The 15,613-nt window shown below is 42.1% G+C and overlaps 1 protein-coding gene across 1 annotated transcript in view; it reads right to left on the reverse strand.

Moving 5' to 3' along the window:
- Positions 1-3,312, reverse strand: part of TMEM242 (transmembrane protein 242) — a 24,429-nt gene extending 21,117 nt beyond the window's left edge. Inside the window, exons 1-2 of the mRNA XM_027688961.1 lie at positions 3,162-3,312; positions 1,074-1,174 (exon numbers count right to left, since the gene is read on the reverse strand). Of these exons, the coding sequence (XP_027544762.1) occupies positions 1,074-1,174; positions 3,162-3,297 (237 nt within the window). The 5' untranslated portion in view covers positions 3,298-3,312. The remainder of the gene's footprint in view (positions 1-1,073; positions 1,175-3,161) is intronic.
- Between the last annotated feature and the right edge of the window lie 12,301 nt (positions 3,313-15,613).

Consider the following 15,613-nt stretch of genomic DNA (forward strand, 5'->3'; position numbering starts at 1 on the left):
TGAATTGAGTTCATTTTCCCTTGCTGGTTAACTTTTAAACCAGCACAGAAACTCATGTTTATTTTTTCCGTAAAGGCAACGGCTGAGTTATGCCACAGCAGCCTACAGAGGAAAATAGGATGGCAAAGGAAGGATCTCAGTGCTCTTTGACCACAAAGGGAGATAACGAATGATCAGATACAAAGGTTCTAATATAAAATGCAATGGAACAATCCTTTTTATCTTGCTATGCATTGAATTAACTTGACATGTTACTGAATTAACATTTTAAAAGTAAACATAACTGATCGGTTCTTAATTCCCTAAGAACATGTGTAATACATGTTGCATTTTAGAGTTTGGTGGAGACAAGACTGATCAATTTTAAGGGCCTATTTTTGACACTTTCAGCAATAACAAAGCATTAGTGAGGAAAAAAATATCCTTCAATTAAATATGCTATGTTTCAGATTAATATACCAATATGGTAGCTTTACTTTGCAATTTTTTTCTTCAGAATGCACAAGTGGATCCTGTTAGTAACTGCACAAGATTAATTTTGGCCATCAGATCTCATAGTACCAAGCCACTACTCTTTCTCATCGGTCACCTTACACATTGGGATGGAAGAGATCTTAAATTTTGACTAAATGATTCCACTTACTTATTCCACAGCTTACAGGCTTTCTACCTACTCATTCCCACCCTTACTGCGGTTACCTTTCTTCCAGATTCACTGTAGCACTATGGCACTGTATGGTGAACTGGATCACTGAGGTGATACAGGCTCATGCCTGAAGTGTGTTCACATCACAGAATCAAACCAAACCATTAATTATATTCCATTATATAGCACTAGTATGATTCCAGCAAACAGTGTGTTATGTATTTCAGCTACTCTCAAGTACTAAAGTACTTAGCAGTGCCAACTCTGAATTGATTTTTAAGTTAATCCTACCCCTACTCACTTGAATTAAGTCTAGTGCTCTTACCATCAACTTTGCCAAACTCCACACACATCACCATATCTATAAAGCATTTGATGCATTACTTCCTGCATATCACTATTCGAAAACAGCTCAAAAGGTACAAACCTTACTGAACCAGTCTGGGTTCTTCTTTTTTGTCATGGCAAGCGTGGTGCCAAAACCTGCTATCATTCCCGCTGTAGCAACAGTACCTAGAAAAATTCCACCTGTCAAAAAAAGTTGAAGAAATAAAAATCAATATTTTGTTACTTAAGGGGAACTAAAAAACCCCCAAAAACTGTTTAGAAAATAAAACCTGGATAATTAAGACCTGTCAGCACATGTTGAAGGGAAAGGTCCTATTATCTACATTTTTTATGTTAACTTAATATGACAAAATAGCAAGAAAAAGAATTGTTTCTATGAAATAGAGCATTTTGAAAATAATGGCATGTGTATGTATTTTCAAGCACACACACACACAAAATAATAATTCAAATCCCAGGATGCTTTTTCACAGTACTTTGACATTTCTCTCACTCCAGAGACAGGCTATTGAAATTGACTTGTTCTATGGCTACGCTTCACCCTTCTCCAAAAGGGAGATATAATTATTTGCTGCATCACTTGTTATTTCAAATGGTCACCTGAAAATCCACCTGTACTTCTGAAGACCTTTACATAAGCAATGCTTATTCTTGAGCTTTCTTCATTTTATGTTCTAATGTCATTAAAAAAAAAAAAAAAGAAAATTACACTAGCAGAAGCTTTCCCAAGACAGAAAGCATCCCTTGCTTTTCCACTCTTTCAGTGTTTCCAAAGTCACTTGGGGTACCTTGATCCCTTCTAGCTCTTGCACCAAAGGCACGTGTACTCATACCTGCCCACTTTTAAGAAAAAGGCTTGCAAAGTCCTAGTGAACTGTAAAAACCCACCTGATTCATATAAAAATTTAAAACTTTCAGGGTATTACATGTTCTTCCTTTGCAAGTATTGATACCCACCCTGTTTTCCCTTTCCTAGTACCAATTAAAAAATGGTCTGAGTAGGAATTATGAAGCAAAACACATTTATGTTAGGTCTCACTTTAAAAAACTTATTTATCTGATTATTGTGATGAACAACTTTCCGGTACTCATGTCAATGAAATTCTGCCTGGGAGCATAAAGACCTTGCATGCTGGCCGAATTTTGCATGTCTACTGCATTTTACATTTCCAGGTCTAGTAACCGACACTTCTCTGATTTCAGAACTAATAACTGGTCTTAAATTAACTTCCCCCCAAAGAGTAGCGCCGCGAATGGCCTCCTTGGGAGGGGCAGAAAAGCACTGCAAGGGGCCGGCAAAGAGTGTGGCAGCAGGGAGCGGTGCCTCGCCATGAGCATCCTCAGCGAGACCCTTTTATCTAGGGGGAGTACGTCCATCCAGCCGCAAGTCCTGTCCGGCTGATGCCGGGATGTTCCCGGCCGGCGGCGCTGGGACGGGGCCGCCTGAGCTCCGATCTCTGCTCCGCCGGGAGGCGCGGGCAGCCCGAGCAGACATCGGAGCGGCCGGGATAAGCATATAAATATATATATATAAAATAATAAAATTGTAATATAATATCGTATCATGCCGCACAGCGCCGCCAGCCCACCGCAGGTACTCCCGGTGCCCTGCGCCGCTCGCAGGAGACTCTGGCTGTGCCTTCGCCGCGGGTCTCCCGGCTGGGATCCAGCCCGGGACACCGGCTTGTTCCCCTACGGAATCCGCAGCGCTGCCTGTAGCCCGCACGAGCCGCCTCTTTCCCGAGGGCGCCCCGGCAGCACTGGGAGCGGACCCCCGCCCGCCCGGCGGCGCCCGCAGCCCCGCAGGGCTGAGTTCCCTCGAGAGAAGAAGCGGCTCCGCTCAGCGCCTGCTGCTCCCGTCCCGCATCCCGCCCGGACGTGTTCGCTACCGGCGCCCCCGGGGGAGGGTGACTGAGGGGTGACAGGCACCGCCGCTACTGACAGCAGGGGGAAAGGCGGGCAGTGTTGCAGGGGCTTCCTCGTTGCATCCAGAAGCCTCGCCCAAGGTCATCCCTTCTCCCCGGGAACAGGGGAGCGGGGCAAGACCTTGGGCTACGGCAAGGGCAGCACGGCTGGGGGAGGTCTCGGGGCTGCCACACCCGCTGCTGCTCGTCCCTGACCCGTGCAGGGGGAGGAGAGGAGGGGAGGAAAGGAGGGCTGTCTGCACCTTTGATTAAGAAGAGCTTGTCCTGTGACGCCGCAGGGCTCCCGGCCCCCCGGGGCAGGGACAGCCCACGCCCGGGGTCCAGCGGCGCTGCGGCCGCGGTGCCCTCGTGGGCGGCCCCCCCGGCAGCCGCCCCCATGGCCCAGGACGCGGGAGGAGGAGGGGGCTGCGGGCTGCGACCCGGAAGGAAACGGAGATGGGCTGGGACACGCAGCCGCTTTTCCTCCGTCTCCTCCTCATCCTCTAGTTCCGCCTGCTCGGCCGCGGAGTCGGGGGGGGGGGCACTTGCGGCGCCTAGGGGTCGGGTCGGCAGCCGCTGCTGCGCCCTCGGTAGGGACCTGTTGGTGGGGGCGCGCTCAGCGTCCCCGAGAGCCCATATCGCGCAGAGGGAAAATTGGCAAAAGTTGTCAGAATCTCTTTTAAATCAAGTCCTGTGTCGGAAGCTCATAAGGGTTTGGGTGTTTTTTTTTGTTTGTGGGACATACCACGTAGTGGGCTTTACTAAATAAAACTGGGAGAAATTCTTACTTCCCATGAATTTTAGTAAGCTATATCTTGACGGATAGTGTTGCTCCAAAGTACATATTTTTATTCCAAATTCTGATTCTTTCCAGTTATGTAAATAGTTTTTCACACTACGAGAACATATATTTGGGGTTTTTTCCATGTTTGTGTCACACTAATGCTCAGTTGCTGATGAATATAAATTGCTGTACTATCTGACTTTATCACTCTGTTAAACAGTATACTAACTTCAGGATTTGGTATAGTCAGGTAAAGTATATTTTTGTTTGTAACAGTACTTTAACAGCAAACAAAGAATGTAAATAAATCCAAATCAAGCATTTCTTCCCCAGCTTTCTTCTTTGTATCTTGTTAACATCACTTATTGCCTGTATCTAAGGTCTAATTATAGGAATGGGTTGCTAGGCAAAAATTTAGTATTTTGGGAAACTTCCTGTTCATGGTACTTCTGAAAAACAATCCAAAGCTGTTTCCTAATAGTCCATGTACTGTCTAAGTTAAACAAAATTTTACACAGTTAAAAAGCAGTTACTGAAAAAGAAGTAGGCCTTATCTCTGCTGTATAGCTGGCCCACCGGCACTAACTCAATTTTTTTATAATCTGGGCAGCATGTAAATGACTCCTAATCTTCTTCCCTCTAGTCTTCTTTATCCCTTGAAAAAGCACCCCAAGATGCTGTGTGTGTTTTGGAATAGCATTAGACTTTGCCACTAATAATAGTAAAACCTCCTGGAAAAGCTTAGAGAAGGTAGTCTAAGAAAAACTGCACAGTGACAATATTAAAAGAAGAAATTACTTTCTATCTTCATGCTGAGGTGTATATGATTATTATATACAGTATTCAAATTTATTAGAATGCATAAAACTAAAACAGCAGCATGCATGTCATTTTGATTGTAAATTGTGTCAAGATCACCACTGCATCTGATAGAAGAATCCTTGAACTGTGAGAGATAATAACCTATTTTTGTGGGCTTGGTGATAAAAATCCTAGTTTTTTTCTCAGGATAGTTTTTTTGAGTTCACATCAATCAAGACATCAATTTCTTTCAAATCTTTTTCTGAACCCAGAAGAAAGAGAAAAGAAAGGTATAATGATGTTATTTAATCTTGGTTTGAACAATGCCAAGAATCTATCTTTAAGAGAGTCCAATAAGATCTGTATCTATTAATCATTCACAGAGACTTAAAGTAGGGCATAAAGCCCATGAAATCCACTCTCTTACCAAATAACTTTAAATTCTTCATGTTGTAAAATAAATTGTCTTGCTTAAAAACAAGATATGTTCAGCAGAATTGCATTCATTTAGGTTACAATATTAATCTCTTGTTATATAATTGAATATAAAATAATGCTTTCTTTCCTTTGTATTACAAAAAAACTTGGTAAGCCAAAAGCAGAGAGTGAGAGGTAGCCAAAGTTTTCAGCTTCAAAGGATGCGTTAATCTCCACTTGTGATTCTGAAATTATGATTAGGATTTTTATATCAACCCCTGGGTTTTAATGAAAAATTGGTAACGCATTATCTCTCCTGTGCGGGTTCATACAATTGTACAGTATTGGTGAGGGAAAAGTGTGGAAAGAGAGTAAGCAAGAATGCAAAGAAGAAAAATTAAAGAAAATAACCAAAAGAAAAAAGTTTGCATAAATATATTCCTTAACACTTTTTTATAATCTTTGCAAATGCTTGGTATTGCTGCCAATAAGCAGCTCTATCAAAAAACAGAACCACAGTGTGCAAGCTTCTTAACATAATGCTGTGAAACATTTCAGTACTGGCCTGTGTGTCTCCTGCTCCCCTTCCTTTCCTCCACAGTGATAACTGGCCATCCCCGCTAAAGCTGAGTTTCACTTGAGGACCAAGCTTGCAGTTTAGGTATTTAGAGGAAAAGAAGCTAGTTTATAAGATGACGGGGACATAATAAGTGCAGTAATTTGATATATTCACTAAATTACCCGTCTCATCTATATATCCAAAAGTATTGAGTGCCACTGCAAAAAATGTTGGCAGTTGAGACACAGAATCCTGTTTGGAGCTTGAAAATCCAATTCAAAACATAGAGGAGGTTGATTTGAATACTGGTTAAACTGACATGTTCAGTAACAGAACTGGATTATGTAAAAGAACTTGGGAAAGAGCCAAACACTAGTTTTAGAAAGAGAGAAAATGCGGCAGTTGAGCTACCCTCTGGCTCTCAGGAAAGCTGAGCTTTGCTCTCTGCCTGACTGGCTGGGGTAATTTCCTATATTTATGGAAGCTTTGACACTCCTGAAAGCACCATGCAGCCACAGTGCTGTGTACAGGTGGGGGCATGAAGAAACCAGTTACATATTTCCAAACATTTTTCTGGCCGATTGGACAAGAAGTGAAAGTGTTTTGCAGCTATGATTTGGTTTCTGCAGAAACCTCTCTTTTTAGAGTAAGGTGGTTACTGTTATGCATCTCTTAAAAATCTGGTGGCTGGAATTCCCATGTTGAAAGTCCTCTAGGTCTCTTGTCTCATACCACAGCAAAAACCTGGTCGTTGAATAGTGATGCGTAGACTTTAGTCACAGAAATACTGACAAAGTCAGTGCTCATTTGGCAAATGTACAAACAATTATAAGAAGAGCCTTGCACGGGAGAACCAAAAAACTTAAAAAATATTGGTTGAGCTGGTTTCACACACTTATAGGAAGGGTATTTTTCCCTTTGGAGAAGATGAGCAAATTAATCAGTTTGCACAGGGTTCTGCTGTGGTTCTCCAACAAAGGCAGGAGCTGAGCGTCTGGATCTCCAGATTCCCAGCCAGCTCCCCCAGCCCCAGAGCTGCCTTTCTAAGCTGCAGCTTTCTTCTACAGAATATGAAATGCTCTTTTTTAATTTCACTTCTACATTTGGTTATTCAGGAGGGCATGTCAGGTGTAACTTAGGGCAGGACTGAGTGTGCCGGCGTGCTGCACAGACATCACAGTGGCATTGCTTTTTATGGCCACAGCCTGGACACGTTTCAGTAAATGGCTGAAGTCCCATTGGCAATATGGCCAGAGTTCCAGTTATAAATGCCAAATTAGCATATGTGGATGATGACATTGTGGCTGGTCAGAGGCACACTACAGATTTCAGAGCTGTTGATAACATATCAAGGCCGTCACATGCCTTGGACACCATTTAGGTGGGGCTGCAGAGATGGGAACACTTATGGAGGGTCTTCTTGCATATGCATGTATCTACTTGTTTTCTGTTCTCATTCTTTACTAAATTTTTGGTTTATTAACTGTTCCATGTTTATAATATTCTCTTTTGGCAAGTAAAATATGCCTATATCTCTTTGGCTTTGCCTGCATTTACTAGAGAGGATAATCACAGATCCCTTCCCAATTCCTGCAGTATAACCACTGTCTTTAGAGACCTAGCAAATGTTTGCAAGCTGTTTTTTAACTTTACTGGGTACCATGTCTTTAGTAGTCTTAGTATGTGTTTCATTATAGAATGAAAGTAACTTTTAATAGTTCGTTTGCTATACTGTATTAGAAAAACCTCTAACATTGTCCAGAAAAAAAGTATTTCTGACTGAATTAAAAAAAAAGAAGCAGCAAAAATTATTATTTCCACGGTGTCATTAGGGTATGGCCTGGTACTTGAGTCTCAGCCACTCTTACTGGATGCTGCAACCTGAGGTAGCAGCAGGGGTCTTGAACCACCATTTAGATTGACCAGCTGACCAGGTTCTGCCTGGTGACAGCCTGGAAGCGGGATTTTCTACAGAGAAAGTCTGCTCCTGGCCCACGTGACCATAATTGGAAACTTCCAAAATGATGGTTGGCAGGACAAAGGAGGCCTCTTGATGGCAGTCCAATAGCTGTCCATCTTGTGTGTTACTTGCTGCGGGCTCTGAGTGATGACTTTGTTGGTAACTCAAACAAGCACAGTCAGGCTTGGATCAGACTGCCTTCCCTTCAAGGAAGATTTCATGAGGACAAAGCCCTCAGTGAGCTGCTCTGAGCACACTGCGGAGTCTACTTTTGGGAGGAGGTTGGACCAAGACCTGGGTGTCTGGTTTGACTCCTCCACAAATTAGTTCATGGGCAAGGGTAACTTCCAGCTTGGCTCTGATGTAACACTCCACACCACCGTGGCTGCAGGGCAGGAGGAATGTGGTACTGGCATACACCACTGGGCAGCAGAAGTCTCAGATGCCCGTCCAGAGGCTGCTGCCTGGCATGGGCCTGTGGGCTGCACCCATTCCATGCCACTGGCTGTCCTCATATGGCCAGCAACACCAGTTTGGAGGCCCTCAATAAATAGTGGTGTGTGCTGCAGAGCACCTGGCACCTTTCTACCTGGAAGAAGTTGGACTGGCATTTCATTTATCTGGGGAAGTGGCCAGTGTAAACTTGACTCATGTATACAAGTATTTCACTTGCTGAGAAAGCCAACTGTAAAATTAATTGTCAGGAATATGAGATGTATACTTTTCCTAATTGGCTTCAGTGCGGTTATATCCAAAGGCCCCTTTCACGGTCATTCATAGAGTTTAATTGCTATAGTTAAATATTACAATTTAAAAAGGCCTGAAGGAGAGCTGAATATTAGGCTCCTGATGAATTATAATTATTGCTTTGTGTAGATGAATGGAAAACATTTCTAATTAAACTACTCTTGTTACATAAATTAATAGTGTGATCTGGATAAAGTACTTCTGATTTCACATTTAAAATATTTCTAAGGGCACCAAGTTTGTGCCAGAATTTCATTTGGCAGGTTAAATTGTCTTTTAAAATTACCTGACTTTTCAGTCAATAGCAGCTTATCATAGGTTTCTGCAGTAAGGATGTTTGACAATAATAGAATGATTCAAGCCTTGTACAGAGAATAAAGTAAAATAAAACTATGCAACTAGCAGAACTTCTTAGTTCTACAAGTATGGGGGATTCACAGTCTGACAGGAATTCATAGCATGACTGTCACACGTTTTCTTCCTGTATTAATTTCATCTCTGTCTGAGGGTGTTTGCGAGACATGAACTGTTAAGCTAATACTTTGAAAACAGGAAAGCTCATTAGCAGCTCTGGGGAAGGGAGTGAGATGGGCAAGGAAGGTGCAGGTCATTAAAGGTTTGAAAGAGAAGGAAGTGTGAAAGTTTTAAGAAGGATTACTTGACATGCAATCTGTCTGTGCTCTGTAAAAACCCAATGATTTTTGTATATCTCGAATTTCTTTCTCATTAGCGAGACGTGCAGTGAATAAAGTAAACAGGCAAATGAAAAGGTTTCAGCTCAAGGTGTCAGACCGCATTTCAAGAAGTGGATTATAGATAATCGTTCTCAGATGACCGGTAGCTTCATGGCCTAATACATGTAGCTGACACATTAGGTGTTGACAGCAGCCATTTCCAACAGGCCTCATTAGACATTTGGTTTAAGATTTTAGAGCATCTGTCTGTGATTCCAAGCAGGTATTTTTGAAGGGCATAGAGTGGCAGATAGATGGCCACCTTCTAGTGGGCCTTGTGTCAAGGCATACCCGGTGCATATGGAAGACTGTCCCTGAAATTTTCTGCATGCATGCCCTCTTGTGTATGCAGTAGATTAGTGCTTACTGTATATATCAAAATTTGGCACTACTGTATCTCTCTAAACATCGCATTAATCCATCTGTCTGTCACCATGGTAACAAGGCTCCCTATTGATAACTGAAGAAGAGCTGAACCATTAAAACTAAACGTACACTGTTAAAACCAAAAAAGTGAGCAAGCTCACTTGGTGTAGCACTGCAGAGAACCGAATGGTCAAAAATGGGCTAATTAATATTCTCTATGCATTATTTTTATAGATTACATAAATTACAGATCTGAAATAAACCCTGTTGCTAAAATGGTCCTTAAATCTGATCTTTGCTTCTTCACATCTATTTTTCATATATTCTGCTGAACTCAATATTTAAAAATGAGCATTTTTTCAGACATTTACATGTTCTGTGGTATATATTTGTCCCAGAAGATGGAAAGATGAAGTAAATATCTTAAAGACACCAAGTGCAAAGCAGAATAGAAATGTTGCTGAATATTTTATTGCACATTTTCTTTCTCTCTCATGCTTCCATACTTGTAACTTTGCCAAAATAAAATCGGTAAAGTGCACACATTCATTAAAGGATCAATGTCTAACTGAGTGCTCTTAGTTAGTCGGACCTGAGATTTTTTGAGAAGCACAATGTTGTGGAAACTCTGACATGAATTACTGAACTTCATAAATCATTCTTGGACAATGAATTTCCATTTTTTATTATACTGGTGCCACACATGGTAGACTTGAGTCTATAATTCTATTAGACTATAAAGAGGTCTTTGATTTTAGAGCTGAAATAAAGCTTAAAGCTGACTTCTCATCTCCTTCTGTGTTCATTGGATGGTGCTTTTTGTTCTCTAGTAATGACAGGACCAGAGAAAGAAACGGGAATACTGTGTTTAAGAACACTTTGTCATATTCACTGAACTGAAAGAATGATTATTCTTGTTTATATCAGGATTTACAGCTCTTTAATCTGTGGTTTAAACTATGGCCCTGATCTTATAATAAGCCCTTGGGTCAGGAGGTAGCTCAGAAGAGCATTTTATCAGACACATGGAAGGCTGACAGGTTGGAAGGTCAGATGGGAGCATTGCTCTATCTGTGCACAGGGAGGTGGAGTTTGTACACGTGCACGTATGTTGCATGTATATATATCAGTCAGATTTTATTATATCTAATGTCCTAATGAGCAAACATGGATGGTTTGCTCTGTTAAAGGGTATATGAACCCTTGGAGGACCTGAAAGATCACCTGAACCTATTTGGTAGAACCAGAAGGCACAGATGCTACTAAGCAGCATAAAGTTTCCGATTCACAGCTGGCATTTAAAATGCTTTCAGCTCAGAAGAAGCTAAAGGAATTTCCAGGTTTGCAAAAGCGACCTCCCTTTCTTTCCCTCCACCCCTCTTCAGCTGGATGAAGAAACGTGATTCCTTGAACTGATAGAAAGGGGTATTCCTGTCTAATATGAAGCAGACAAGAAAGTAACAACTGAAAAGAGTCTTCCTAGTTTTGCCTTTGACAGAAAATAAAAGAAAGTATAATTCTGAACTTGATAAATGCCAGGGTTGTGGCATGTATTGCTCTGGGTGGACAAAGACATGATAACACAATCTGACAGCAAATGCTTTTGGGGGGTATAAAAGTGGCACTTGGCCATGCAGATGATGGCCCTCTGTGATGTACGTTGTGATCTAATTTCACAGAATCACAGAATATGCCAAGTTGGAAGGGACTCACAAGGATCATCAAGTCCGACTCCTGGCCCTGCGTAGGACCATCCCCAAGAGTCACACCATGTGCCTGAGAGTATCATCCAAACACTTCTTGAACTCTGTCAGGCTTGGTGCTGTGACCACTTCCCTAGGGAGCCTGTTCCACTGCCCAACCACCCTCTGAGTGAAAAACCTCTTTCTAGTATCCAACCTTAACCTCCCCTAGCACAGCTCCATGTAATTCCCTCGGGTCCTGTCACACAGACAAGAGATCAGTGTCAGGCCCTCCTCTTCCCTTCACAAGGAAGTTGTAGACTGCAATGAGGTCTCCCCTCAGCCTCCTCTTCTCCAGGCTGAACAGACCAAGTGACCTCAGTCGCTCCTCATAAGGGCTTCCCCTCAAGGTCCTTCACCATCTTCATTGCCCTCCTTTGGACGCTCTCTGATAGCTTTATATCTTTCTTATACTGAGGTGACCAAAACCATTTGTCTTTGTTCCAAGCAGTACATCACCTCCACCACTGGATCTAGCAGGCCTTCCAAGACAGTGACAGCCACACGCACAATTTCTCAGTGTTCCTCTAGTGAGCTGAGCTTTCTAAGATTTTAAGGAGATCTTTGTTGATCAATACAATTCATTTTGTTTTCCCAATGGTTAAAACAACAATGTAGTATATTCCCATGATACAATTAATTTTAAATAATTTATTATATAATTTATCCTCCAGTGCAATCAAATAGCATTCCTAAGGTTGGAAGGAACTTTGGGTTTTTACTTACAAAATTATAAATTGTAGCAACTTTTTAATTGAAGCGCAAAAGATTGTGTTAATCTTCAAAATTTAAAAGCCTTACCTCTTAAAAATTACTATTCCCATTTTAATTCAATACTGGAAAAAAAAGTAGGCTGTCTTTTCACATAGAGTATTTTCAAAAATAGTATTCTTATTTTCACAATTTTTAGAAATAGCAACATTTCTCTTTTTTTTTTTCTTAATTGCATTTTGCAAGATCTGGACAACAACCTTTTTTACTCCAGTGAACTCCTTCCTCTCTTGAAAACTTAATCTTGTGAAAATTTCCTTTTCTTCAAAATGTGTCATTGTAATATAAACTTGGTTCGAATCCTCACAGCACAGGAGAGTTACTTCCCCATCAGCCGTATTTCTGTCTTCAAGCTATGTCCTCTTGTCCTCTCACTCCCGATGGAATAAATTTGAGTGTCCACAGAGGGCATGCTTCTGTACTGCCCATAGATTTGGATACTATTTATGTACAATGGAGTGTTTCCTCAAAAGCTGTTCTGGCACCTTCTGACTTACACCTCTGTTAAAACCCCATCCAAGGAGGAGTCACATAGCCTGACAGCCCACCAAGAAACAGAACCAGCCCAAACAACTTCCAGCCAGAGCATCCCTTATCCATGGTGGCCAAATCCAGTGCTTCTCTTCTGAAGTGGTCGGCATAGCAACACTAGATGGAGACTTAACATGTAAGTACTTGGGTTTATTTATTCAAGGGGTTAATTGTGGTGAACTCTTCTACATGTACTGTACAATATGCTTTTATTTAAAGTTTTCTGCTTGCCATCTATTTTGAGTAAGGTGTTTGAAGGCAAGTATTTTCTTCCCTCATCTCAGCTCCATGCTGGCCTCCTGGAGAGGAATGGTAGGGAATGTCGCCTGCCTCTGTCTGGCAGGGATATAGGGCAGGCAGCAAAGCAGTGAGATACAGTCCATCAGCCTAAGAGAGCCTGGGTTTTGTTCTTGTGTGAGCCTTTCATGGCACAGGTTTGACAACTGACCTGTGCAAAGAGCATTCCTCAGCCTTCTCAAAGGCAGGAGAGGAGCTAAGCTTATGAAGTGTAAGAAGATGGAGAGCTGTAGCCTTTGGTAGGTTGGTGGAGAGGAGAGATAAACTGGTGCTTTTGATGACTTTGGAAGGAGGTGGGAAAAGGAAGTGGGAGGATTGAGTTTTTTGAGTCTTGTTGTATAGAGAGGAAATTCTTGCATTTGTTTTCTTGAGGAGGTGCAGAGGAAGGAAGGAAATAAGTGCTTTTTTTTTTTTTGGATGTGTATGGAGAGAAACATTCTGCCCTGTGAGCACTGGTTGGAACAAACATTCATTAACGTAAAGGCCTTTCTTGCCCTACAGACCCAGGTGGTGCTTCTGAGGCTGTGTTGTTGCTAACACATATTTGCCTACCATCCCAGGGCTCAGGATTGCTCGGAGGCAGCAGCAGTGCTGAGATGAATATAGATAGACTGAAAGACAATTTTATGGGGCTGTTCCATGTTGAAGAGTTCACCAAAACCCACATAAAGAGATGGTATGGGATTTATCTGGTCATAGGGATTCTCATACAACATGGGAAATTGTAATTCCCTGAATCCTACCAGTCCATGTAGTCAGCAAGATGAGTGCATACTCCCTCACAACATGGCATGTGTGCAGCTTGGCTGGGTACAGATACTTCATCCAGGATTTAAAAACTGCAGTGCCTCAAATAAACACAGGTTTTCCAGCTTTGTAGAAGCCAAGGTTCTGCAGAGGGGGAGAGAGTGCCAGCTACCCACTCTGGAAGAGTGGAGAGTTGACAATGACTGATATTTTTCTCTTAAGTGTAGTTGTAAGAACTACGTAGCCACATCCTGTGGAAATGTGAATCTTGTCTTTTTTTCCCTGCAATGGGAGAGCCCACACTGGGCAAAGAGCTATCAATATTTCAGTGTTGCTGAAGATTATGTGGGGATATAGCCGTGGAGAATGGCTTTGAAGATCTTGACTGTAAACAGACCCACCTTGGATTTGCTGAAGTTCATCTGTACTAGATGCCTCCTAAATATGCATGGATGCCCAGAATGCTAGTTAGTGCTGAATGGCAGATGCTAACTCTGAGACAGGCATCTCACATTGAGTTTTTGATTATGTACTGCTTGTTCCAAATACAGACCATAACATGGTGCCACAGGGAATGTTAGTCTCCAAGATGCAAAACCTCTTTAAGTTATGAAGTACTGGTTATTGAAAAAAAAAAGTGGTTCTTACAGAAAAAAATAAATCTATTTTATATAAGTCTAGAAATTCCTGCAAGGTATTGGGGTGTGACATCTAGTGGCTTACCTGGCCCTGGCAGGCTCAGCAGAGGCCTGAGATACTGTCATGATTTTTTAAGTTGTTGCACAAGGAGCAGGTACAGTGGCAGGCACAGCAAGCAAAATAACAGTGGGTGGAGTGTGTTTGTAGTGTAGGCTACACAAAGGTTACAGATGTGTGCTAGGCGTATTCTGAGCAACATGCTGTGGTTAGCTGTTGTGGTTAGAGCAGGCAATTGCTGAGTGTTGTGCATAATGCATGACAGGCAGGGCTGTGGTATGCAGATAAAGCGTGGGATGGATTTTGCACTAAAATATGCTTCTGTGAGTGTGAAGAAAGGATGAAGCTAGCCTGCTAGGAAAGCCCTAGCTTTGACCTGTGTGCCAAAAGCTAGTCTGTGCCAGATGGCCTGGACAAGAATCACAAAAAAAGTTAAATTGGGTTCTCATAAATCCCCATGAGCTGCCCCTTCATGCCACAAGTAATTTGCTTTTTGTTAGAATTTCTCTGTGGAAGAAAACTGCTTTATTGCAGTTATCTTCAGAAGTGGAAAAAATGCCAGGTTTTACAGATCATCTCCCCTTACAAGATGTTCCTTCTGAGTAAGGTGTCCCTAAAAATCTGCCTGCAGTTTCTCCCATAGGCAGTAAGTGTCAGACTTTTCCCCTCTTGATGTCCTCTGCCCCTACTCCTCAGCTCTGAGCAGCCACCTGAAGCTTCAGCCATAAACTTTACCAAGTATGCACCAACTCTCAGGTATCCAGGGCTGATGGTGTTTGCATGAAGGACTCAGACTCCACATGGGTGTTTGGAGACTTCATTCTTATGCACGTAACCTCACTTCATAAATTTTTCCATGTAAATATTTCTGTTTCTATCTCAAAGTTCAAACTTACTAAAAACCGAAGTTCATCAAGCTCAGATACTCACACAAGCGTTCCCTCCCTTCCCTCTTTCCATCTGATGTTACTGGTCACTTGAGGCTGTGCGGCTGACAGGCAACTGAATTATGAGGGTCCACTTCATGTCCTCTGAGCTGAAGAGAAGGCAGGCTGAGTATGCCCTGCTAGAGTCAAGGTGAAAATGTTTCTCCAATGTCTGCTTACACACACCTGTGGTACAAATGAATACGTGGATCTCACACTGGGAGGAACTCTGGTTACTCGTAAATGTTTTGGTTACATTTATATCAAGTCTGAGTTGAAATTGTTAGAATTATGGAATGGTTTCAATTTGAAGGGATCTTAGAGATCATCTAGTTCCAACCCTCCTGCCATGGGCAGGGACACCTCTCAGGTTGCTCAATGCCTCATCCAACCTGACCTTGAACGCCTACAGGGATGGGGCATCCATGACTTCTCTGGGCAACTTAACCTGTTCTCCAAATCTCATTTCTCTAGGAAGTTTTTTTCCTATTTTGTTCCTGCTAGTATTCTGCACCTACACTCCTTTAAATCAAATAAAACATACCAATTCAGAATGCCTCCGAGACTAATCTTTGCATATTATTTATTGCATGAATAATTTTCTTTGGAATTCTAAATAGTTTTCCTGGATTTGCTG

The sequence above is a fragment of the Neopelma chrysocephalum genome, unplaced genomic scaffold (assembly GCF_003984885.1).
Source record: "Neopelma chrysocephalum unplaced genomic scaffold, ASM398488v2 Primary Assembly neopelma1_23, whole genome shotgun sequence".
Taxonomy (NCBI): Eukaryota; Metazoa; Chordata; class Aves; order Passeriformes; family Pipridae; genus Neopelma; species Neopelma chrysocephalum.